Source organism: Spea bombifrons, chromosome 4 (genome assembly GCF_027358695.1).
Source record: "Spea bombifrons isolate aSpeBom1 chromosome 4, aSpeBom1.2.pri, whole genome shotgun sequence".
NCBI lineage: Eukaryota > Metazoa > Chordata > Amphibia > Anura > Pelobatidae > Spea > Spea bombifrons.
Window position 1 is genome coordinate 66,198,741 of NC_071090.1, and position 26,519 is coordinate 66,225,259.

At 36.1% G+C, this 26,519-nt stretch overlaps 1 protein-coding gene across 16 annotated transcripts in view; it reads right to left on the minus strand.

Annotated features, from left to right (window-relative positions):
- The window catches only part of CELF2 (CUGBP Elav-like family member 2), a 231,510-nt gene that overhangs the window by 201,058 nt on the left and 3,933 nt on the right, over nucleotides 1-26,519 (minus strand). For 5 of the 16 annotated variants that reach the window (XM_053465237.1, XM_053465234.1, XM_053465235.1 and 2 more), the window contains exon 1: nucleotides 5,583-5,832. The exons of the other annotated variants lie outside the window; for them this stretch is intronic. In XM_053465237.1, coding sequence (XP_053321212.1) covers nucleotides 5,583-5,656 — 74 coding nt within the window. In that variant the 5' untranslated portion in view covers nucleotides 5,657-5,832. Of the gene's footprint in view, nucleotides 1-5,582; nucleotides 5,833-26,519 lie in introns of those variants that run through there. 16 annotated transcript variants of the gene reach the window in all.

Here is a 26,519-nt window from a genome sequence, read left to right on the forward strand (position 1 = left end):
AAAATATATTAGGCAAAATATAAGGTAGCTTGAAGCTTTTTGGTGTCTATGTTTCATAAAAAAAAATAATATTTATTTATATACATATATATTCCTTTACATATGGTTCCTAATTTACGGTCATCCTATTATCAACTATGCAGTCACATTTATGATCGGATTAATCATAACCCTTAGCCAGTGTGCTATACAGCACGAACTTCTAGAACATTATAAGTAGAGCTTGTCTAAAACAAGCTATAGAATAAATACAAGGTACTTAAAGTATGAAAAATTAAATAGAGAGAACATTAACTGAAATAATAAATTAAATTAGCAGGAAGCTATTATTCTTACGGAGCGTTGAAGTTAATAACCCACGCCTTAATAGGTATTACATTTTATACATATTTGTATTAAATAACTTGTAATGTTTAATTTAGCCAAACTAATTATTGGATTTTATAGCCTTCTAATTATGCAATAAAACCTATAAGGGAATTAAAGTAAATATGCTAAACTTATGTGTAGATTAAATGTACCAAAAAGTTATTCTGAAATAACGTTTTTCAAAAACAGTATTCGTAAATTTATATGTAGTTCATTTTTTTCCCTTATCTTCAGTTTGTCCAGGAAAATTTTATGCTTTAGGACAAACTTCTTTTGCTGTCCACAGCTCCTAGCTTGATGTTAGAAGAAGCGCTGACATGTGGATTTTAAAAACACTCAAAAGGTATGCACATTTTTAGACACTTTGAACCTGTGCATATCTGTGTTTATTTCATATTACACAGAGGCCTACATGAGTAATGCCTCAACACCTGGTCATAGGACATTAACAGTAGTTATCCGCAGTTAAGCATCAGAGAGTCTTTAACTCAAAACGCATACCCATATATCTCATTGGATTATTGGTACATGAGTTAGCATGATAATGTATGGTAGAAATACATACATTTGTGCTCAATTCTATTGTGTTTCTGTTATTTGAATGCAGATACACATATAACATGTATTTCAAGAAAGAGATGACATTCAATAACAGGAAAATCCCTAAAGATACACGCAGATCACAAGTGGATTATGTATGCAATTCTGATGCAAAGAGGATAAAAGTGATCCATTGACCATAGCAACCAATAGGATATCCCTGCTGATTGCTTTACTTTTACCTCTCTAAAGCTGAAATGCTGTTTAGACACATATGGGTCACACAAATGTGTGATCTATAAATGTTAATGTCTCAACGTGGCCTAAATAATAATTATAATAACTATGAAATGGCATAGGTCACAGTGCCAAACGGTGGACACGGTAGAGAAACGGGCCTCATAGCTCATATAGTTTATATATTTGCAATGTGCCTGCTTTTCTAACAGAACAACATACAAGCATCTCTTGTGACTATGTACAATGGGTTAATTAATTCCCCTTTATGTTCTTTCTACGATAGTAAAAATATTCTGGTTCCAGAGAACAACACGAGTACCGAGAACAGCTGGCCATTTAAAAGATCAGATGTTTCCGCAATTTGCTAGGCTGTTGTGAAGTAAATCAAAGCCCAGTCGATGAAATTTATTCGTGAACCTGTTCATCATAAATATAGGTTTCAGGGCAGCAGAGGAAAAAAAATGTGATTTGTGGCGTTTAGAGATAGAAACAGCTGCATGAAATCTCAAAGAACTTACTTTCTAGAGTGCTGGAAATGTAAAATAAATAATGATCCACTCTAATTCCAGAGAGGTTTTATCTGGAAGCAAAGGGCCCCCAAAAAAGCGAAATAATCTTTCCCTCCTTTTTTATCGTATGTGACATGGTCTTATCACTAAGAAACAAGACAGCACCTGCAGAAATTTGATGCAAGGTTGCCTATCAAGTTTGAAAAATGAGGCTTTTATGTGTCCACAAAGTACTAGTTACTTTGAAATATATATTAAAATGGCTGCATTTTCAGGATTTGTATGGTACATTTCAGCATGACTTAAAAAAAAAATCATGCGCCACATTTTTTACATTTTTCCTTTATTTGAAAAAAAGGAAGGAAAAGCATTATTATGCTATGCATTTTCATGCATTCGTCAGATGGAACTTCTGAAATTTGTGAATATGTATTACAGACAATGGTACCATCCTTGAAGAGAAAACAAGGGGAGGAAAAAGGGGCTGTTTTAGATCATTTTGTTTTAGGGTCATCAATTGTTATTCATAGTGGTTATTCCTTTCATACTCAATGTTCAGCAGAAGAACTAAAAATGTCCCCCTGGGATTTATAGCGTGCGTTCTCTGTAGAAATATGGTAATGTTTGGCGTAGACTCATATGGCATTGTGTGGTTACAAGGGACTTGAAAAAAGAAATGTGTCCTATAATTTATTTTAACACTTTTAAATGTTTCAAATGACAGGCTTGGACTATGTTAAAATCAGTCATTGTTACTACAGTTCAAACCCAAACTACCAGTGAATACAATAAATACAATAATATATTGTAGACCCACGCGATCAGTATAATTTCAGACTTTTCTTCCAGGTGACAATACGATTATTCCAAATAGTTTCAAAACGGTCATTAAAAAATCACTGAACATTAATCTCTGTACTGATAGACCATTTTAGAATAATATACATTATTTTTATAACCTGAATGTCTTCCTACAACCTCGAGATTTGAATATACGCACCATTATGGAAGATCTTCAACAGAAATCATAGAATGGTTTTCTTTTAATATCTACTTTTTTTTTTTTGCCTCAATACAATACAGGGGAAAAAAATGATGGTGGTAGTTGGAAACGTAGAAACGAGCAAAGATGAAGATTATCATAACGGTGCATTCTAGCTACTGCAAATTACATTTTATCTGGATGACAACTGCTGTCAACAGCATATGACCCAGTTAATCTCTAAAAGCATTCGCTTATAACCACCACTAGTGTGCATGTACAAACATAATCAGATAAGATACTGCGTGCCATGTATACACATATAGGTGTACGGCCATCAGTAAGGAAATATTCGGAACACTCTGCTGATACATATTTACAGAGATATTGCGAAAAAACTGCACTAGTTACAAATTTAGTCGGCATAGTTGTGTGTCTAGATGACAAATGAAGCATTCTCTGTAACTATATATCTTCAAAACTATTTGGATCATCAGCAAAGAGCAATGTTCACATTAGCCCTAAGATAACTTCTTTAGGGAGATTTATTTTAGGTGTCCATTGCAATTTCCAGGGGTATTGGTATGAAGCAATACAACCATTAACTTCACGAACAAGTGAACCAAGTAACTAAACACCTACAAATGCTTTCTGTCTACAACACTTATTGGAGAGGACCCACAGTTAAAATAAAACTGGAACCACCAGCATTTAAGTATACAAAATGCTGTAATAGGGATTTGTATAATTACTAAATAAGCATTGATGACATGGTGTATATGCTCATGGAGTTCATGGAGTTAAACGCACTTAAGAAAGTTGCCTCCAGAGTTAAACACTAAGCTGTGTAGAAGTGACCTTATGACCGAAGAAGCTCATCTTTTGAGATGCTTCATGAGCAATAAAAGCCACCAACACGACCAGTATATTGAAAACAATTACGCAATGCCGTTTCATCAAAGAAATCTTATCTTTTTTAATATGATGTATATATAACATTTCCAAACTGGGAGAACAAATAAAATAGTAATGTCAATTATTCATATAACAGTTTTTAGGAATTATTTACCATACAGGGTCATCCTAATATTCAACATGAAAAAGTAGCGCAATCTAACCCTACTGTACTTTGTGATAAAAAATAAATAAGGATATAACATAAACATTATTATCACTGTTAGTCTTACTTATTCTTCAACATTTTAATCAAGTATATCACTGGGCCACATGCGTGCATCAAGTAAATTCAGTTCACTAGAACCTCTAGTTACAACCCATTCTTAAAATTAATATTAACTATTCCTGGTTGAGGATGGAAGTATAAGAAGCAATTTTGTATTATTTCTCGCCATACCCAAACAGATAATAAAAAGTAGCAGATGAACTCTGAAGGAGATGTAACATTCAATAAAGCAATAAGGGAAAAGGGAATACCAAGGCAACACAACAGACACGTCCTTGAACCAACTTGTAGATGTAAAATCCTTAAACTATAGAATGCATGATCACGACCATTATTAAAAACAATTATTTTTAAAACCATTGTTGACTGTCACACCATAATGGAAGGGCACAGCTCTCTTGGGAATAAAAGCAGGGGTGACATGCTTGGCTCTCTCTGTGCTCATCATTTAAAACAAACAGTTTAGTATACTCTACATTATCGACACCAAGGATTGTATGAATCGAGTTGGCCAGCATATGAAAGAATTTAGCTCCCCACCCCCTATGGCTCAACAGCTTAAACAATAGACTTGTATTGAATTGCTCCACTCAAAGGCTCCTTTTTCTAATATGCTTAGGAAAGCAGTAAGCACCATTGGGGAAAGTTTGCTGCCGGTAAAATTGATCATAAAACTCAGAATGGTTCTTCTTAGGCTTTGTGCAAAGACATAAAGATGAATCACGACTGGCGGTTATTAGAACATATATCTCTTTTTATTTATAGAAACACTTTAACCCTACAAAATGATTTCCTGTTTTGGATTCTCTTGGTAAGAAGCTATGGAAACAAATGATACAAACATGCCTGTAAAAGGCAAAATAAAACTTAACAGATGTGGTTGTGCATCAAGTCTTATTTAATAACTTTGTTTTTCTTGCCTTTGTGCAATAACTTTTCCCGAAAAAAAAAACCTCATGTGTGGATGTATGTAGCGGACACTGATTAAACAAGGATGTGCAAGTATCTATTTTTAAACTTGGAAATTGTAAAATTGTAATAAAATGAAAAAGATGGCTAAAATTCTGTTGTCTGGGTAGAGGACTGGGTGGCGGGTTGTAATTCCCCTTTAGCACCCAAAGAGTTAAACCTACATTCCGCTTATCAAATCCCATAACATAACAAATAGTATCTTCTTTAGTACCTTTAAATATCCTATGCATGCATAATAGAGTGAAACTATAGGGCATATAAGCTGTACAGATCGCAAATCCCTATTGCAAATGGAACATGAAGGTTAATAGGTATTATCATTTTATTACTGTTAATAGACTAGCAGAATCATGTTTTTTTTTATTCAGTTGCATAACTGAAAGGCACAAGCATCACCTCTCTACCTGGACACAAGAAAGAAAAAATGTCTCGTAATTCAAGGCACTAGTGAAAGGACAATGATTTATGCCATTTTTCCAGCATGGAAAGAGAAAGTAAAAAAAAAAAAAAAGAAAATAAGGTATTTTTAAAAAAAAAAAAAAAAAATTGAGATCATCATATTCCTTATGCCATTTAGCAGCCGGATCATTTAAACGCTCAAAAGTGATTTCAAATGCTGGTAAAAACTCCAGGTACCAGAAAGCACAAATCACTCCCTAAAACTCTGTAGCCTCGGGAACTACTGCACAGCGAGCTAACGTGTCGTTGCTGCATACACACGATCAATGTAACATTAATGTAGCCTAGCACAGTTCAGCAGCTGTCGGATAACTGTATCCGTACTTACATTCTGTCAGAAACTAGCAAACGGCTATCGACCATCATATCAGGAAGAAAATCCAGCTTGAATGAAGAAGTCATGTTCTTGCTTCTGCACGCTGTTCTGCTCTGGCAAATAAGAATGTTTCTCTGCTTGTCTGATTCAACAACAGTGCTGGCCAAGAGACAGGCAGGGACAGGTGCGGGAGGCCTCCCCAAGGCAGAAGCCAGACCCGGCAGTTGTCACATTCTCTCCCCCACTTGTTTTCCTCCAATCCCTTCTGAAATCGACTGCTGAGGCAACTGTCTATAGAGTACCAGGTGCTGAAAGGGTAGGCGGGGCTTCGTTCATACTGCAGCTCAATTTAACCCCTGCATCTCTTTTGTTCCCATCAATACATTTTCACCTTATAGTAAACTAAAACCATCGGAAAAATTTACGTAAAATCATTTTAAACCTGAATTCTGAATATATATATATATATATATATATATATATCATAGCCGCATCCATTTTTTGCAGTACTTATATAAAAAAAAACTATACCTTATATAAAAAAAATAACTATTACAATTTAAAAATGCTATACGTAAAAAAGTGATTATCCATAATAAGCCCCGTTAACCTTTTCACTGAAACGTGCAACAGAAATTAAAGGATTAATTGTAATAAGGCTTACACTGTTAATGTGACATTCCGACATCATGCTAATGCATGTTTTATTTAAACGTTTATGTGTTTCTCTTTTTCGTTAAGACTACATGCTGTACATTTATGTTTGTAATTTTAAACGCGATAAATTAAGAACAGGCCGGACAAATTTAACCCTCCCCCAGATTAGATTTATTTTGGTATACACATTATAGCAATCCATATATGCTATTTGATAATATATGTCCACATGGCTTAGATACATAAAAAATAGATATATGACACAATATATTCCAGTGATCCTCAAAAATCTTAATTTAGCATAAAAATGGCATTTGTGTTACAAAAAATATTTTTTTACAATCTAGGAATGACCAAATGTGCACAATTTATGTAAAAGTGCCGAGAATGATATATATAGAAAATAACAGTAGATTTCCCCCCTTATTTTTACGTGGTGTTACACTTAAGATGGACGTTACATGAACTCTCTCTTTTTTTTAACCTCCCATTCGAGATGCTTTGAAGTTGTTTCAATGCACCAGAGAAGATAATCCTATCCACTTGAAAGAAGCTAGGACTTTCTCCAGTACCCAAGCCTACATATTCATGTAAATATGTTCCGGAAGAACCGAACATCAGACCTGGCCCTCAGTGTTGGTAAAAATTCTCTAAATGTGTCTTTGTAACATATGTCAAGAATATCAAGCTTCTTGTTCAGTAAAAATGATGATGTAAATATGTTGAAGAGGATCTATTCACTTGAAACACATAAAATTAGAATTAAACCAGAAGTTATCTGAAGGAGCTTGAGCGTCACAGGAGTCCTAGGTTGTAAGAAGAATCAATAGCAGGATGAAAAACCTACTAATGTTGCCTTATAGGTCACTAGTAAGACTGTATTTAGAATACTATGTCCGGTTCTGGAGACTATGGCTTCAGGAACACATAAATAATTTAGAAATAAGTCAAGTAAGGGCCACTAAAATAATATAGGTCTTACAAACAAAACAAGAAAGACTTTGAAACATAAATATGTACAACCAAGAAAGGCAAAGAAATATTCAAATATGTCTTGGGGTTGATAAAAGTTCAAGATGGATGCATTAAATAAATAGAGGAGTTCCAGAACCAGAGAGCATGATTTATACTTAAAGGGTAGGAAACTGAGTGGCAACGTTAAAAAACATTTTACTTTGCAGAAAGTAGTAGATACATGGACTAGACTTCCAGTTAAAGTAGTTGAGGCAAAGGAATTCAAGAGGGTGGAATGTGCATAAATGGTCCTGGTGAAGTAATTCAAAAACGGTAGACTAGATGTGCCAATTGGTTCTTTTCTGACATTACTATCTATTTCTCTTTTCTTCTTTCAACAATTTAAAGCATTGTGGGTTTATAAATGGTGCATTGTGCATACATGGATATGCATAATGCATAGCTGTGGTTCAGCTAAGCTTACTAACAAACAACTGAAATTGCTGAAGACTGACAATTTTTCTTTATGGGATGTGGCCTGAGAGGCATGGCTTTAAGAAGATGTTTTATATGATCAATTTCATTTATGATAATTTACAAACACAAGTTTTGCTGTTTATAAACACTTTTAGGGTAAATAGCTATTACATACTCATCTACACTAAACTTTGTGAAAAAGTGGACACAGAAAGAGAGAAGGACATGATAAACCTAAATGTTTACATAAAAACATATACAGCTTTAGATAAAAACCAACCTTGCCCAGACATTCTGTAGGAATTCACCTGGAACAAGGTATTGATGAACTTTCTGTGCCTTTATACAGACATGTACATTCTTTTATGGCAGACAAGTACTCAGTATAACCTGTGGTGCTGTTTGCCAGGAATAGGCCAGCAGCCACTTGAGAAGTACTCACTCTGAAACACTGCTTCTTAACAAAAAAAAGGCCTCAGTGAAGCAACCACACTTTGCTTCACTCATTCCTGAAGGAATCTTGGCAATGATAGGAAGCAGAAAATACATACTTGGCATTGTCTTTTTGTTTAATGAAACTATGTTTCAAAACTGTATATACCAAAGAAAAATATATGAAGTGCCTACTAATCATACCTCTTATTTATTTGGTATATCATATAATTAAGCACAGTGAATAACCAGGGACACCAAGACAAAATTTCATTTTCTGTTGTATTCTGTTATTTTGCCACACAATGGTTTAGTGTTTTTTTTCCTGATAATAAATATAGGTAATAATGAAATGGTAAGGGTTTCCAGAAGAGACAACAGGATTATTAAATGAAAAAACACCCTATTCTTCCATACCATTTTATTCTTCCACTACCATTTATGCTATATAGTGTCTACTACGGTCAATTATTATTAGAATGAGCTTGTGTGAATAAAAATGTTCCATGTTAAGTTCTTCAGTTCTCTACCCATTTTTCCTATAGTGGAAGAAGGACATGTGACTTGATGGTGCATGAACTAGATCCTCCTCAGAGAAGAGGATCTTTGGATCTGTATATCAGCTTATGTCAGCTTCATATTTTCGCATTTTAAGTATATAGTTCTCAACATTTCAGCAAACATAAAACTGTTTGGATCCAGTGTCATTTTAATGGTACAAAGGTTTCTGTATATTATCTGATTCCAGAAAGCGCTGTTTAAGGTTATGCGGATAATAAAACCCGAACTAAAGCTTTTTTGATTAAAAATAAACTTTTATTCTGCAAGTAACAAGAACAATGGTGAGATAAATGTTGAATACTTTTATTTCACACATTTTCTTCTCACTCCGAGATGTTATTGCTGTAGAAAAGATAAATAAGCATTTGATGTTGTTTCTCTATGTAATTATTAGTCAAACGTAAAACCTTCCCTCTCCTAACCCCCTTAATTTACAGTAAGGCACATATCTCCAAAGCTGTAGTCATCCTCATTACAGAAAAATTGCAAGTTGATATCAACGGGCATGGAAACATCATGAAGTCTACATTTTTTTTTATCATTACCCAATCCAGCACAAAACAAAATGATGGTAATAGCCACTGTGTGGGTATGAATATTATTGAAATTTTGGTTCTACCAAAATCTTTTTTGTTACTTTTTCTAAATACTAGCTCTTGTTATTATATACTACGAAGCCAACGCCAGAGCTGGGTAAGTCTGGACTTGTTACAATATCATAACTTTTAACTGATAATTACCAACCCTAGTACAAAGCAGATCAGATATGAAAGATATATGTTGCTAGTAAAGGGCTTTGTACAGAGCATTAATATGTGCTATAAAGAACAGCCCTTTAGAAAGCATGTACGCAATATACCATAGCATTGCGCATTTTCATAATTCAAAACCAGTGCATGATGGAGCAGTGATAGAAGGGACTAATATTAGATCCTTAAGAAAGTATATATATATATATAGTGTGTGGACACCATCAATAGCACACATGAAACATGCATACTGTAGAGCTACCAGCATGGTTTGTAATATAAAGGTCCTTTAGCTTTTATCATGTAGCTCTTAAATCACTGAATGCTCATTGCTGGTACCTTGGAATGCCAGCGGGATTATTTCATGAATATGTGTCAGTTAAATCTGCAATATTTCTGAAAGCTTGGAATAAAGGTTTCCTATGACAGAGAAAAGAAAGCTCGCCCGCATGTGAACAACAAATCACAGCATAGTGAATCCTCCCCATAATACATTTTACATTGGCAACCAATCAAAGCAGCACACACACATCCCAAAATCATTGCATTTTATTAGTGACCCCCAGTGACTTTTCCTATTCAGCTTATATACTTTATACTGTCTATACCAAAGGTGAAAGGAGCATGAGGTTTGTAGCCATAGACCTCTGATGTCCTATTCCAATGCTCAGCACTGAAGCCATGCGCACTGCTAGGAAGCACAGAAACAGAGGTCTGTAGAAACAGACCTCATGCTCCCATCACCAGGACCAGCAGGGTGAGGAAAAAAGGAGAGAAAGGGAAAGAAAGAGTGTGAGAAAGAGGAGATATGTTAGGGTAAGTGTGTCTGTATTGGGCAAGTAATCATGTCTAAGACCAAGTGTATGCTAAGTTGTTTGTATGTAAGGATAAGCATGAATATTTTTGTATATATGGACAGGCATGTGTATGGCCACTGCCTGGAAGATTTCTAATTTCAGTGGTCACACGTTGTGCTGTTGTTGTTCAAATGATTTCTGTGTATGAGGAGGGTGCTAAAAAATGATCAGCCCCGGTTGTCAAATAGGTTATGTCTACCACTGCTGCAGGAACTTTAGTTTCCAAGGCCACCAAGAAATCTTTCAATTTCTCTCCATCTCAAGATGTTTTGACATCATCCTGATTTTGCAACAAACAGCCCCTGCACAGGAGGATGATAAGAAGAATATGCTAGTACCTTCCAATAGAAAGCTCTATAGGTAGGAATATGGCTTTGTGGGTGTGACTTGGAGGCTATGGAGGAATGACGGTGGCTGTGGAGGGGTGACTAGGGGGCTATGGAGTTTGTAATTATCATTATTATCTTTATTAAAATGTAATCACAAATTTAGTAAACTATAGCCCTATGTATACACCAAGAGATTTTGTGTTTTTTTTAAAGAAGAGTACTGGGACCTTCTTTTTTTTAAAAAAAAAAACAAACCACACCATGATTTAGGTAGATAGCAGCCTGCATGAGAAATGTGTTTTGCTGAATTTATGCTGAATCCACCACTCTCTGGAAAATACAATACTATTTGTGCTCAAACAAGCTTACAATTAAAAAAAAAGACAATTTTTGACTGGTAAATTACTGACTTAGTAGGCTTTTTCCATATGTGCCATGGCACTACTGTCCATTATGAATGCAACTGGTCCTTTCTATCACTCACATGTAATGTACAATATTGCTGGGAATGCTTGTAATCAGTCTACAAATAAGAGCATGTGGTAACTAAAAAGATGAAAGGAACAACTCTCAAGCTCAGGGAAAACTGACGTGACATTCCAAATCTGCTCTTTTGGGGAGTTAAAAACTACAACTTGCAATCAGGATATACACTTGCTTTCTATAGCTGCGCATGTAAGATGGGATGTGGTATTTCATAGTTTGTTAGCACTGCTATATTTATAAGTCATATGCCTACTGCCACTATTACTATCTGAGTAAGAATCAGAGTTTTAGTGTAAAACCCTACTCACCAATAAATATTTGATACCAGAGAGAAGCTTGACTAAGCAGCCCTTAAAAAATATATTTATCTCTATATTATATATATATATATATATATATATATATATATATATATATATATATATATATAGAAATAATAAAATTGTAAAGTGCATTAACAGGGAAAGAAAATAAGCAGAGAAAAGTAAATTTATGTGTATAATTATTTTAGCACTGGTTGAAACAATAGTGAAAAGGCATCTAATTTATAAATGGGCAGTGCCTCTTTATAGGACATGCCGTCAATATCAACCTCTGAAATGATTTATATTTAGAAATAGATATGGGTATTTAAAATGCTATATTGAAACATGGGTTCTTTTGAAAAATGTATTTTCTTTTTAATTACATGTGAATTGGCTGGAAGAAGCTGCAGGGAAGCCCAGGCTCTTACTGACTTAAGCCTTCTCAGCAGTTTGTTAAATTCTAGCCTCAAATCCCTGGAGGGAATGGTGGATTCAAAGCAGCTTTTAATCATACCACAGGGAGGGTGAAGTAGTATGTAAGTAGGTCATATAGAAAGCATTGAGAGTGCATAGGTTACGGTTTTATTTAACAACTAGTGTGTAACAGTTTGAATGCACCTTTACCATAGACATTTCTAGAAGATGGTATGACTGGGGTCATACACAACGGGATATGTTTTATGAAAAGAAAAATCCCACTTTAAAATTGAACATTTGATTCTCTCGATACACAAAGGAATTTATCTGGAATAGAGTCCCTGTATCTACTGACCAATTTGGTGGTAAAGTATATATATATATATATATATATATATATATATATATATATATATATATATATATATATATACACATATTATTACGTTAACAATGTTTAACTTTTTACAATTAATTCCAGCTCACAAAGAGTTATCACCATATGTTAGGTATAGAAGAAAAAAAAACTTGCTGTGCTTTCATCTATTCAATGCAAGCCTAAAACGTTAAAACTGTAATGTCAGAGGATAAAAAAAAAAACTCCTTGACTTCCCAATACGGTAAAAATATATTCTTTAGAAATATTATTCTATGGAGCAGATCTAGACATGAATAGACCCTTTTAAAGCTAACAATGTATTAGAAATCAGAAATTCTGCAAAGCTCCACTTCTCTATTGCAGTCAGCATTTGTTTCAGTCAGCATGGTAATTCAGAAGCGTTTCTTAATGCTCGGAGATGAATTTTAATGTTTTAAGATGATAGCCCAGCCCAGTAAAGTAAACATGCTCTTACAAATGCCAACATCCTTCCTTTTTCTAGAATCACTTGGACAATAAATTCCACTCATTGTCCCACTCATCTCTATAAAGAATTATGAGTTATTATTACCGTACTATTGATTTATAAAGTGCCATCATATTCCGCAGAGCTGTACAATGAGTTATGCAAAAGAATTCCTGGAGTTGCCTCTCTCTCTTTTCCTTGACAGTTACCATTTTTTTGGAATCAATGGCCTATTAATTATTGAGTTGAAATGCAAGTGGAGACACTTCACAGAAATGTGTCAAAATGGGCTTATTTCCTGAGAAGCCTCTAAGGCAGAGCACAGAGAGTTCACTTTATTCTTCTAAATTTCTTATCCCTCAAGCTCCAGTCAGTGCTATTTCAGCTAGACATTGCCCGTGGCACTCCAAAAAAGATGCCTAAGCTCCATAGTATGTAAAAACGTCTAAGCTCTGTAATACGAAAACCAGAGCTGTGAGCCTATTCAAAGTAACACCAGCCTTTTCTGACCTAAGAGACAGGGGTAGTTACAGAGTCAGCATTCTTTCATTTTGTGAAATGATTTGATGCCTAATGCCAGATGTACTGGGAACGATGGCTTAGTTTTACTGAAAGCTATCTTGGAAAGGAAAACACAATCACACCCAGAGAGTAGAAATTCCATTTGTGTTTATCTTTTGCTTTTGACTTTTTCAGTCCAGATATCACCATCTTGGCATGTTCCAATTATATGAACGTCTCAGTATTTTGCAAAGCCTTACATATTTGTATGCATTCATATCTACTGGATCTTGAAGAATGCTCTGCCAACTGCATGTTTAGTGGGCATTTGGAATGCTAAATACAGAATCAAAACTTACTGGTTGAGATGAATGCATAAACAATAAAGTGCACTGTACCTTCAAAAATCCAGTGAGCTGGGAGATTGTATAGAGGCAAGTCTATATTTTCAAATACACTGTGGTTATGTGACACAGTGATAAACAGAACACTGGTTACAACACCTCATTTCATTCCCTGCGTGACTTGCTTACATACCTAAGACGTTAACAAAAAAAATTGGAGAAATCTTTTAAGGACAGAAAGAGAAAATGTTTCTTTTGTTTTATATATGATTATGATAATTATTACTAGTATAATATCTGGAAATAAAAAAAGGAGGGGAGAGAGAGAAAGTAGGATTGAACTGAGAAAAGAGAAGGTCGGAGGCCGGTAAGTAGGTTACTGCAGTAGTCTAGATATTACAAGGGAATGGATTAGTTGTTTTGTGGTGCTGGCAGTCAGGAATGGACACATTTTGGAAATGTTGCGTAGTTGGTTGTGGCAGGATTTAGAGAGTGATTTGATGTGAGGGATAAAAGATAGGTTTGAGTCTAGGGTCACTCCGAGGCAGCGTACTTGTGGTGAAGGAGAGATTGTGGTACCGTCAACAGTGATAGAAAGGTCAGAAAGGGGAATAGAGTTAGAGGGAGGGATTCGAAGGTGCTCAGTCTTAGACATGTTTATCTTGAGGTGGTGAGAGGCCATCCAGGAAGAGATGCCAGATAGACAGCTGATCTGACAGATGCAGAGAGATTCGGGGTGGAGAGATAGATTTGTGTGTCGTCTGCATAGAGGTGGTATTTGAAGACAAAGCTGTCGATAAGTTTACCAAGTGAGGAAGTGTAGATGGAGATTAGTAGAGGACCCAGGACAGAACCTTGAGGTACTCCAACAGACAGAGGAATTGAGGAGGAGGAGTCGCCAGCAAAAGACACAGAGAAGGATCTGTTGGAAAGATACAAGTTAATCCAGGAGAGAGCAGTGTCATGGAGACCAAGAGAGCTGAGAGTCTGTAGGAGGAGGGAGTGGTCGACTGTGTCAAAAGCAGCAGAGAGGTCAAGTACGATTCGGATAGAGTAGTGGCCATTGTTTCTAGCAAATAGAAGATCGTTTGTGACTTTGTGAGAGCAGTTTCAGTGTTGTGGGCGGAAACCAGATTGCAGGGGGTCGAGCAGGGAGATGGAGGACAGAAAGTGGGTTAGATGGTCTTAGAGTAGTTTTTCAAAGAGTTTAGATGTTATTGGAAGCAGTGATATGGGGCGGTAGTTAGCAGGGGAATTTGGATCAACACAGGGCTTCTTGAGGATGGGAGTGACCTGTGCATGTTTGAATGAGGATGGGAATATACCAGTAGAGAGTGAGGAGTTGAAGATGTAAGTGAGGGCAGGAGTGAGGCTAGAGGAGATTGATGGAATTAGGTATGATGGCATGGGGTCCAGAGAGCATGTAGTGAGGTGTGAGGAAGACAGTAGAGCGTGAACTTCATCCACTGTGGTTGGGGGGAAGAAGTGTAGAGTGGCAGTGGGGTTGATCGTGGAAGGAGGAGGAACATGGAGACCATGCACTGGAATGTTGTTGCGGATGGATTGTGGTTTTTTTTGGAAATAGTCTGCAAGATCTTGGGAATTAAAGGCAAATGAGGGAGGTGGTGTGGGTGGAGTAAGGAGAGAGTGGAAGGTGGAGAAAAGTTGTTTGGGGTTGGAGGAAATAGTTGATATGAGGGAAGAAACGTATGTTTGTTTAGCTAGCTGGAGGGCAGATGTGTAAGAGTGGAGGATGAACCTGTAGTGGTTGTAGTCAGCTTTGGAGCGAGATTTCCTTCAGACACGCTCAGCAGTGCGGGAGCATTTTTGTAAATAGCGTGTCTGCCTTGAGTGCCAGGGCTGAAGCTGACAACGTGGAGCTTTGCTAAGTTATGGGGGAGCAAGTGTGTCAAGTGCAGTTGGTCAGGGCAGGTTATAGTAGAAGTCTGGAAGATGCAAAGTTGAATTAGATTATACAATTGGAGCAGATCAACATTGCGCAGATTTCTACAGGTGCGGAGGAGAGGAGGAGGGGAAGTAGGTTTAGGTGTTAGTGTAAGATTGTAGGTGAGGAGATGGTGATCACAAATGGGGAAGGGGCAACAGGTGAACTCTGATATGGAGCAGTGTTCATAAAATACCAGGTCAATACAGTGTCCATCACGGTGAGTAGGGGATAGAGAAGATTGTAGCAGACCGAAGGAGGATGTGAGAGAAATAAGTTTAGAGGCAGCAGGGGAGGGTGGGTTATCGATGGGGATATTGAAGTCAACGAGGATTATGGTCGGGATGTTTGGAGAGAGAAAGTGGGACAACCAGGCAGCAAAGTTATCCAGGAACTGTGAGGTAGGTCCAAGAGGGTGGTATATGACTGCCACTCTGAGAAATAGAGGGAAAAACAGGCATATGGAGTGAACTTCAAAGTGGGAGAATGACAGAGAGGGAAGGCAGGTGTTGATAGGAGCAGGAGGGGAAGAGCAGGATTCCAACACCGCCTCCATGTGGCTTGCCTGGCCTAAGATTGTGGCTAAAGTGGAGGCCACCATATGTGAGAGCAGCAAGGGAATCGGTGTCAGAAAAGGAAAGCCAGGTTTCAGTATTGGCTAGGAGGTTGAAAGAGTTAGTGACAAATAGGTCGTGCACGGCTGTGAGCTTGTTACAGACTGAGCGTGCATTCCAGAGGGCACAGGAAAACAAATAATCTGTGATGAGACATTTAAGAAATCTTCCTACAGTACCTATATGTTACAGAAAGCCAGGTCACCCCTTAATAATGCAATGTAGAGTCATCATAGGAAAATGCAACTCTTCTACAAGCTCCTGTTTAAGTGAATTTTGTGAAAATATAGACACACTTTAAAGGTGTGCCAGTACAGGTTGGGTACAATGATATTACTCCCTAGTAATTATACAGTTGATCAAGTTTGCTGAAGATAGGCTATTGTGATGCTAAGAGGGAACTGGATACAATTGAAAGTGCTAAAATAAAAAATGTATTGTAATATGCCGATAATTAAAATTAATATTCAATCTATTGTATGAATATATTGGCTGAAGATAAAGCTTATGAACTCTCTCAGGAAGCTAACTTTCATGTCATGAAAGCTACATAAATGTCCCATCATTCTTACTACTTGGGTTAAGGTGGTTGCCTTTACCTAAATGTGGGCATTTGACACTAGGGCTTTTAACCCCTTAATGACAAAGCCCATACATGTACAAGCTCAAAATGCATTGTTTTCATTTGTTTACGGACTGCCCATTGTCCTTAAGGGGTTAATGTTACATAATGGCTTAGTGACAACTGCAGCTTTGCAGAATCCCTAGAATCACATGTCCTGCTCAGTATGCGTTAGACCACAGTGTGCATGAAACATCAATTAGCTAGTGGAGACCTGTCACGTTTTGTTTAGATAACCACTCCTTGTCATATAGCACCGTTGCAGCTGTTAGTAAACTCTAATGTCCATGATCCAAGTGACAGTATAATTAAACAAGACATTATAGTGTATACCATGAAATCTTAAGAAAACCCCTTATTTTACCAACTATTCTTTTTTTGGGTCTCCTGATTTAAAATCAATAAAAAGAAGCTATGCAGCTATTAAGTCAGGATAATCATTATGGGTGTTAACATTATTTTAAGGCAGATAGTTATTGTGAATGGAACTGGCTGTTAATTATAGGATGTTTATTGCATGGAGCTGGCTGTTAATTACAGGATGAATGTCAATTTCATCCTTTCCTCATTTACCAACAATGGGTTTTATAGTTAAAACAAATGTTGCTGTTTCAAAATGTTTTAGTTATATGCAAAAATAACTATACTACTATAGGTGTCAATGAATAACCTTAAAAAAACCCAGAAAATGTTAACCTTGGCCTCCCTAGTCTGAATGAAACTTGAAATGCAATCAATAACTAGACAAATGTGACTACTTCTATGATTCTAGACGTGATTCCCTCACTTTGTCTAACTCCATGTAAAAGATACAGAGTGACTTTTACATTCTTGGAAGATATGTTTGTTCCCCTCTCCCATTCTTTTTTATGGTTTCTTCCATAAGGGTTTGGCCCATAATATTTGGTAATATATAGTTACCATTCGAATGATGGCAACATCATCATCAGAATGTATATGTGTCTAACTATTCTATGTTAACTTCAGTTAGTATGATGGCATACTCATAACAGTATGAAACGTTAACTTATCCATGTTTTTGTATTTGGACCAAAATGCTGCACCTATGCAAAGAGAATTATTATGTCCCATTTTTGACTTGTCAGTCACAACATTCATCAAAAACCTGTTCTGGTTCACAATGGTGTATGGAAAATATGGTAACATTTCTACCTCAAAGCCTGCTAAATATCTAAAATGACTGCTGGACTTACATCTAAAGAAGGGTTAAACTGCCTTTGTTCGTCTTTCTGCAAACAGGCAGAACCATATGATCAATCCTTCTTTGAATGCTCCCTTGAGATCTTTTAATACCCACACAAATGCAACATAAAGTCATTTTACATAATGGTATGTGATTTATACTGTGGCTTGAGAAATGTACTGTATTTCATGGCATAAAATGAATTTCATCACTGAAGTGTTCTTCAGGTGGAACAAATTTTGTCTCGCGGATCATGTGAGTGATGATCCTGAAAATGAGTTGAAAAGTAAAACACAGATTTCTATCTATCTAATATCCCTGCTAATAAAACAACACCTTGGTGAATTTCAGGTGGCAGTAAATCCTTTTTATTCTTCAGAGGGGCACAAAGGAGTACTGTTCTGCAAATGATAATGATATTATCTTTATAGTATTAGCTATTAACTGATGACTATGTGAAGTTTGCACTAGGCAGTGTTGGCATGAGCCCAATGCCTGGAATAAGAGTAGGACACAATCATGGCTGAAGATTAAACCGGCGGTAACTTTGCTCTTTTGCGAGATTTCATTTTGCAGTGTCTTCTCATCAAATAAAGCAGCATGCCAAATGGGCCTTAAACTATGCTTGCACAATGGCTCATTCCCTTTTACAGCTGATAGTCCCTCCTCTATTTATAGCTCAATTACTTTAAATTTAGAAATCACAATATTGCTCTTTAGTTAGAGCTCCTTTTACCTTTTTTTGTGTGCAGAACCTAATCTGTCTTCCTAGCATTGGACTTTTCCACTCAATACTGATTCAGAACTATACATGCTTGTTATACACACACAGTATCTCTGCTGGCTTCTGCAAACCTCCTACTTTATAAGGTTATTATGTCAGATAAACTCGTTTTCTTCAAAAGAATGTTACATTTAACATCCAAAAATAATACATCTGCCCAGTTCTACCATTTCCAATATGTTTACTGGAGTCTCTGTTGCATCCACAAATGGAATCCTAAAGCTTGGTCTTTCATGGGTCACTGGTTCTAACGCAAACATTTTAGATCATATGCCATATTATAATTATTTTTATTGTAATATTATCTCAACACACCAAATATATAGCTGTAGGTACTACTGATTGGTGCAATCTAGATATTAACATGTGTGCTACACATGATAGCATTACCCAAAATATATTTTCAAAAATCAATTTAAATTATCTATTATTAAGTGGATGTAAAATCATTGTATTTAAAAGTTCTGATTTATGTCAGGTTTTGCTGTCTGATAGAATAGCTTTGTGATCTTTATTACTTATTTCAAACGAATTATTAAATGGTACTTAGAGGTTTTCCATTGTATGCAAGTCAAAGGAAAGTATGGATGAAACTATCCTGAAATGAACAGAGAACATTATGTCTTATTTGCTTAATAATTTCATTACAAATGTTTGCTTTTTTAACAGGATAATCTTAATAAAACAAAAATCATTCCCAGTCCTGACAGTGATTTTCTTTGCATTTGCTTAAACAAGAATAATATTACAATTAGGTTCCCTAATACTAATATAGTGTAGATACCGTCAAAATGATAACATAGAGCCCAACAAATGAATAGTCCAAATGATTTAAGTTATTAGAGCAGAGACCCATATCTTTTAACATTAACAGTGTACTTAAAAGTTCATGATTACCAATTTGCTTACATCCATTCAATTTATTAACTTCCCTGGTCACCTACAAGTGACACAATGTGTTTTAAAAGAAAATATTGGATACTTTCCAACAACCTACTAAAAAAAACAATTAACTAGTGTATCACATCCCGATAGGTGATGGTAAGTCAATTCACTTGTACACAAAGTAATGAATGTTGTGAACCAGCTAAGCCTCTGATTACATGCTGTTAGGAGCAGGTGATGTTGTTTGGATTTTCTAACCCAATGGATTGCAATCTTTTTTTGTCTTGATAACGTTTATGGATTTCTTTTTTCCAATTTAAATCCATTTTAGTAGACACTATCTGCAAGGTAATAAGAAGTGGTGATAAAGGAAAAAAAAAGTTGGTTGCTGAAATTGTCAGAGAACGTAAGTGTGTATTCAGTTGTTACATATGAAGGTATTACACAATAATATTAGATCTATATCCTAAATGCTGTGCTGTGCTTTGGCAGTAGGGTGGTGTTGATATGTACAGTCTCAATGGTCCTTGATATAACAATCTCGCTTTACCTTAAAAAAAAACCACATCTTAAAAGTGTAATGGTTAAAATAAAACCATAGTTTGTTCCAGAATGGAAATCACCTATTGTTTGTGTTCTTATTTTTATTTAAAGTTACCAAAGCTATAGTAAGGAACCTATTGTAATAATCCTTCGTTGAAGATTGTATTGGAAACTCACCGTCAGGCTATGTAGGAAGTTTTATCACACTTGCTAGTCTACACCTGAATATCTTCAGCAGGCATATAAGCCTCTGGGGTGGGGTAGGGAGAAGAGAGCTAATTTATGTTCAGGAAGTTGACTACATATGATATTGCCACAGATCTCAGCTTCCATTAGATTAAATAGCTTCCAGCAAATACACTAATTAAAAAAAAAAGATAAAGGTAGTTTTCAAAAATACAGTTTTCTTATTATAAATGCTATAATAGCAACAGTCCTCTCATCTCCATTGACTATAATAAAAATATCTAAATATAGATGTGTTGACTTTTAATAGCAGCACGTGTAAAAACCAGGTTGGGAAGCATTATATAGTGAAACTCTTCTAGTACTGACTCTTGTCACATTGGCTAAACCGAAAAAAACCTTGACATGCAAAAATAGTGATTTATTTTGTAATAGGTCTGGAACAAAAAAGCAAACATTTTCGTGTATCCTGCATGGCAGCTTTTCTGATCCAAGGAATGTAAATGGATTACACCTGCCTGGCAGTCCTAAGATAGGAGTGCGGAATGGACAGGTATTGATTTTTCATCCGATGCTCAGTGAGTTGTGAATTTGTGGGGCTCTTTTGGCCACTGAATAGACTACCTAAAATTTAGAGAGACAGCATCCTTGAAACTGTTATCTAAAGTAAATATATACAAGCATACATAATATATATATATATATATATATATATATTTGTTGCATTAACATGGAAATGAATAGGCACCATGTGTAAATGCGCAAGAAGGAATAGAGTAACCGTATTTGGCAGATATCACGCTCAGTATAGGTATGGCATAGAATTCTATTCAGATCTGGGCAATCTGGGTCATGACTGTTTGGGCAACAAGCAGGCATCAAACAGAAGCAAAAAGACATTGCCTAGATTACCATTCAGGAAGGCATCCCTGTATGGACATTTATGCATGCTGGGGGCTGCGCAAATATTGACACTGCCCACAGACCGTTGTGGAAAGAGCCCTTCACTTGTTCTGGCAGTGCCCATTTGTACAGGCTTTGTTGAGAGCTCTGTACCTGGAACTCGAGGACGCCTTTGAGAGAAAGTACTTGTCCTATCATTCCTACTTTATGGACTTTTTCCAGGCACACGGATGATCATGCCTGGTGTGTAATGTGTTGTAAAGGACGCTTTATGGTCATAGACTGGGAGTAGGTCACAGTCTATGACTGCAACAGGCTTATCCTCTTGCCCTCTTATGTACAGTCTAGAGGAGGACTAGTCCCACTCCGCTCTGCTCCTTTTTTTACCATTTCACCTCACCCCAAGCCCACACCCTACACACCAACCCTAGTCACAACGCCATCCAATTCCCCCAAATTGTTTTCAATGTGTCACGTTCTATGTTTCTAGGTCTGGAATTGTAATTGTACACTGATTTTACTCTATTCTGTAAATATGTTGTATTGCACATGTATTGCCCTGCGGTGTGACGCAGTACATTATGTCAATTATGATATAGTCCAATATATTTCTTGAAAATAAATATTTCAATAAAAGCATTGAAAACTTTTTTGTGTGCAATTTAAAGTAAAACAAGCATAAACCTCTTCTGGCCCAAAATCTTCATGCAACAGCAGTCCAGAGGAACACTGCTCCCTTGAGAGCTTTCTGCTGTCCAGTATGTCAGCTATACCCAGAAAACTATGTGCCACCTAATTAACCCTGTCTAACAGCCAATAGAGGCAGTTCATTCTAACAGGTGTTCTCTGTTGCAAGTAGCAATTTGAGATTTAACCCATTCACTCCCTGGGCAGCAGATTTACAAAAGCAAACAATACAGTTAGCCCTGTTGAAACTACTTGCAAACATACACACAATTCGTCATTTTTGAACCTCAACATTACCACATACACAAAGAAAATGCATCCTCAAATGAAATGTACAGTGTACGTATATACATGTTTCTGGTATGTCTGCCTTATCTCCAGCATTCAGAAACATTTGAAGCATACTGCAGAGATAGATTCCAGGTTCTAGCTTCTTTGTAGAGACGCCAGCACGCAGATACACAAACTATAATGATTTCTACAAATCCCACATAGCCCATGACTGCACGGGTCAAGCAGAAATGGGCTTTAATGCCAGCAGCCCAAGCTGCCCTTCTAATATATGTCATTCCAGACATAGTGACATGCATTCTCCCAATATGCCATTTTCACTTATCCATTATAGGACTGACACACAAGTAAATCTGTGCAAACAGTGTGCCGAAAATCTAACACCTGCAGCTGATAATCTGTCATGACAGCGTGAGGAGGGGTGATATCAATTTCAAAGGGAGTTTATCTCACACGTAAACCTAATGAAAACCTATTTTACGACTTTCCTTAGCACCATGTATCCCTGGATTTACTGGGATTGCAGCAGGCAATTGTTTTTCTTGGCTGTCATGTACAGTACACCAGACATGAAAGCTCATGGTGGATCATTTAATTATATCCTAATCTGAACAAATCAAAACACTTCTTCACCGTCTAATTCTCCAAAAATATAAGACCTGTTGAGCTAAATAATGGAGGGTAAATGGTTTTGTGGTATAAACACTGACCTCTGAATTTTTTTTTAATAATTTCTGATGAATCATTTACCCCTGTATTCCAGAGAGGAAGTTCTGATCCAGACATAACAAACCTAGAATATTGTTAGAGTTCTATTTTCCTTTTACTTCTTTATTAACTGCTCAGTCTACGTCCACTCAAGAGGCAACATCACTAATGATGAACAGAAGTCCCTCTAATGAATGTAATTTATGATCATTTAAAAAATTATGGCATATGCTGCTGGGCAAGACAGATTTTCAGCAGGTCGGTCAGGCCACGTTACCATCACTGTTCAGGGACAAACTTGTAAAGGGCATTATCCTTTCTCCCTTGGAACCTATGGACTTCTCTTGAGTATCAGACTTTTTTTCCACTTGGGACTAAACAGGTAACTTCAGCCTAAATAATAATGATGGACAGCCAAGGATTAGGTGACCTGGTGCGTTTTGGTTCATAGGTTCGTAGGGAGCAGGCCTGTGGAGAGATAACTCAAGAGGTCTAGAACTTCATACTACATAAATCCATCAGTTACCAGTAAGACATAATGACAGAGCCTTGATTCAGCTGAGAATGTATAGCTTACAATTAAAGAAATAATGAAAGCAGTTGTAATGAATAATATAAAATACAATATCTAAGAGTTGCTGCATAAATTGTTAGCTCTATATCCATACAATATAATAATATTTGTGTAAGTTCAAATAGAATTAAATTACACATAATATAGCATGATTTTAGGCAGCTCAATATTAGACATTTATATGTGTTCTAGCTGTGTTACCTGACTCTTTATCATATTGCCTGTGGTAGAGAATGGCTCAGTTTTAATCTCCAAACCAGGCACTTTGGAGAAACACTACTTCATAAGCATTGCCATAAAGAATCAGCTCAGTGTGGTGTTTGAGCATGTATTTCCACCCAAAATATCATGACTGACAACAATGGCACCCTCCAGGTCAGAAGATAAATTATGTTTACTAGAATAAATTTTTTTTAAAAAAACAAGTTTTTTTTGTTAATGCTCAAGGAGATTTCCCCCCATGTGACTTCCCCTTTAACATTCTAACTAGTGACAAGACACTTACTGATTTCAAAATCTGTCTCATTTGTTTTTTTTTAAAGTTGAAATAAGGTTCACTATATGATGCTTATAGGAGTAAAGAATAGCCTTTGAAAACATCAAAGGTGATTATTGCCTCAAGATTAACAAGTCTACATGTAACGGACTGTATATGGTTGTAAGAACTCCTGCCAAGTGCTGTAATAAGGAGGAGATAATCTATTAAAACAAAAATGGCTTCTTTGGCAGTTTTATTATCATAATATATGTATAAATCATATAAAAGCATTATCATCCCATATTTTCCTAGATAATTCCAGACAGATTGAAAAAATACTTTATTAAACTTTTTATCTCATCGAATGAAAACACCGTTTCAACGTATCCTGAAAACAAACAATGCAGTTCAAGTGTTTGTCTCAATTATCGGTATGTTGCATTCATTTTTTACCAATTGCACTAATAACAAGAGCGGACAAATAATTTGCCTTGTCTTGTCAAATTGAAGCATCTTTTTTTATTTCAGCAACGTTACAATACCAATACATTTCTCGCATATGAAAAAAAGATTCGGCAGCCAATTATAGCAGAAGACAGCTGAATTTCACTTACAGAATAACCAAAGCTATATGCATGCTACTTCAATTAATCAATGCATGTCATCAACTACAAAATACCATATTATTCATTAGATTACAAATCCAGCGGTTCTGCGATTACTACACTACCATGTCTGACTATAATAATATCCTCTTTGGATTTGAGAAATGATTGTAAATGTCTTATATCTATTTGCAAGGCTCAATGTACTTTGATTCTGCATTTAAATAAAATAAATGTCATTTTTAAATGGGGAAAAAAATATTGCTAACCTCCTCTTTATAGATCCATCAAATTGTAATAAAGGTGCAAGTATCTGCCCTTTTCAGCACTAGAGTATAAATAGATCCTCATGAGGAACGCTGGGAAAATTTAGCTTTATACGGTTTTGTAATGGCCACAGAGATCTCACAGTAAAGCTTTCTTACAGTACAACAAAAACTGAATTATTTGAAGCATTTCTTCCCGAACAGGCCCTCGATGACACTTTGTAGTCTAGAGACATAACAAAATATTATACATAACTCAGCCCAAGTTTAGCTGTATTCCCCATAGGGATCATGGGTATACATATTTATAATATTGCCTGTATAAATAGGTTTACTGGGTCACATACATATGTTTAATACAAACAAAATCCACAATCGTCACGGTGAGTCTTTATTACTCTTTAAAGGAACAGTATCCCTCCTGGATTTGAAGATGTACATTTTCATAAACATTGGATAGCTGTATAATGGGATCTTTGAATTGTTTTTACTGTTTTACTCTAGAAATTGAAATGTAGACAATCAGCGTGATAACATGATTTCATTGTTTATGTTTCATTGATATACTAACTCCCTTGAGGCTACATTTTATAAAGATATGTATTTCTGCTACAAGGCAAGAAGGAAACAGTTAATACGTTAGAAGATGGAGAGAATTGCATAAATTGCTTTCCCTACAGTTAAAGTCTTCAATACAGACTTTTTTAAAGACAGGCAATATCATTTGTTTAGTGAAACAGAATTTATGATTAGCATGCACAATGCATGTTTGCCCTAGTTGTTTTCCTGGCATATGTGTGTGTGTGGTGGTGGTGGTGGGGGGGTTGTTACAATTTTATTTAATAAAAAAGAAAAAAGTATTAAGCTGTCACTTTTACTCAATGAAATATTTTGCAGAAATGACATTTCCACTAAGAATTACAAGCAGCAATCTTAATTAGAACAAGCTTCTAGGCAGAGTGACCATTGTGCGTGCACAGAGCATGGGATTTAGGGAAATGTAACCTCTGGGTGCTATCGGATAGTAACTGTCATTAGCCTCAGCTTGAGTAGTCCTATCAAGGTGATGATTATTGCAGTTTAAAATCAGTTACTGGTACAATATAAAAAAATAGATAAAGTATCGCAAATTTGATACGGCCCATACTAAAATAATCTGTTTTATAGGATCCCAAGCTGCCATTTAAAAAGATGATTTTTTTTCCATTTAATGATAGTGCATGCCATTCTTACTTTCATCAAGTTAGGTGTTTTCTGGGCTACAAGCAATGAACTTTCCATCAGCAGCATCTTCAGCTAATTAACCCCGCTGATTACAATAATTAGTATTGATTCACTCCTGAACGACTTCCTAAGCATCCAAGCCCAATCTACACTGGCTGAAAAGTCCTGGGTATGAATGTTAATTTGATGTTCCTCTTTGTTTTGGAGCCCCAAAGGTATAGTTTGCAATCTTATACACTTCAATTTGATAACAGATGCACTTGAGTTTTATTGTAATTTAACAATGAGTGCGTGAATACATTAAGGCACAGTAATGATATTGCATAATGTTGGACTGGAGATGATCTAACACTGAGGTGACATGCGATTTGGTTTATTTACTTCCATGGCAATCACATGAAATTCACTTATGTTCATATATCTCAATTTTGGATGAGTTATGTTTATTAGGATACAATTTTTCGTACTTGACTTGCTCACTGATAGACTGATTTACAACAATGTACAGAAGAGCAT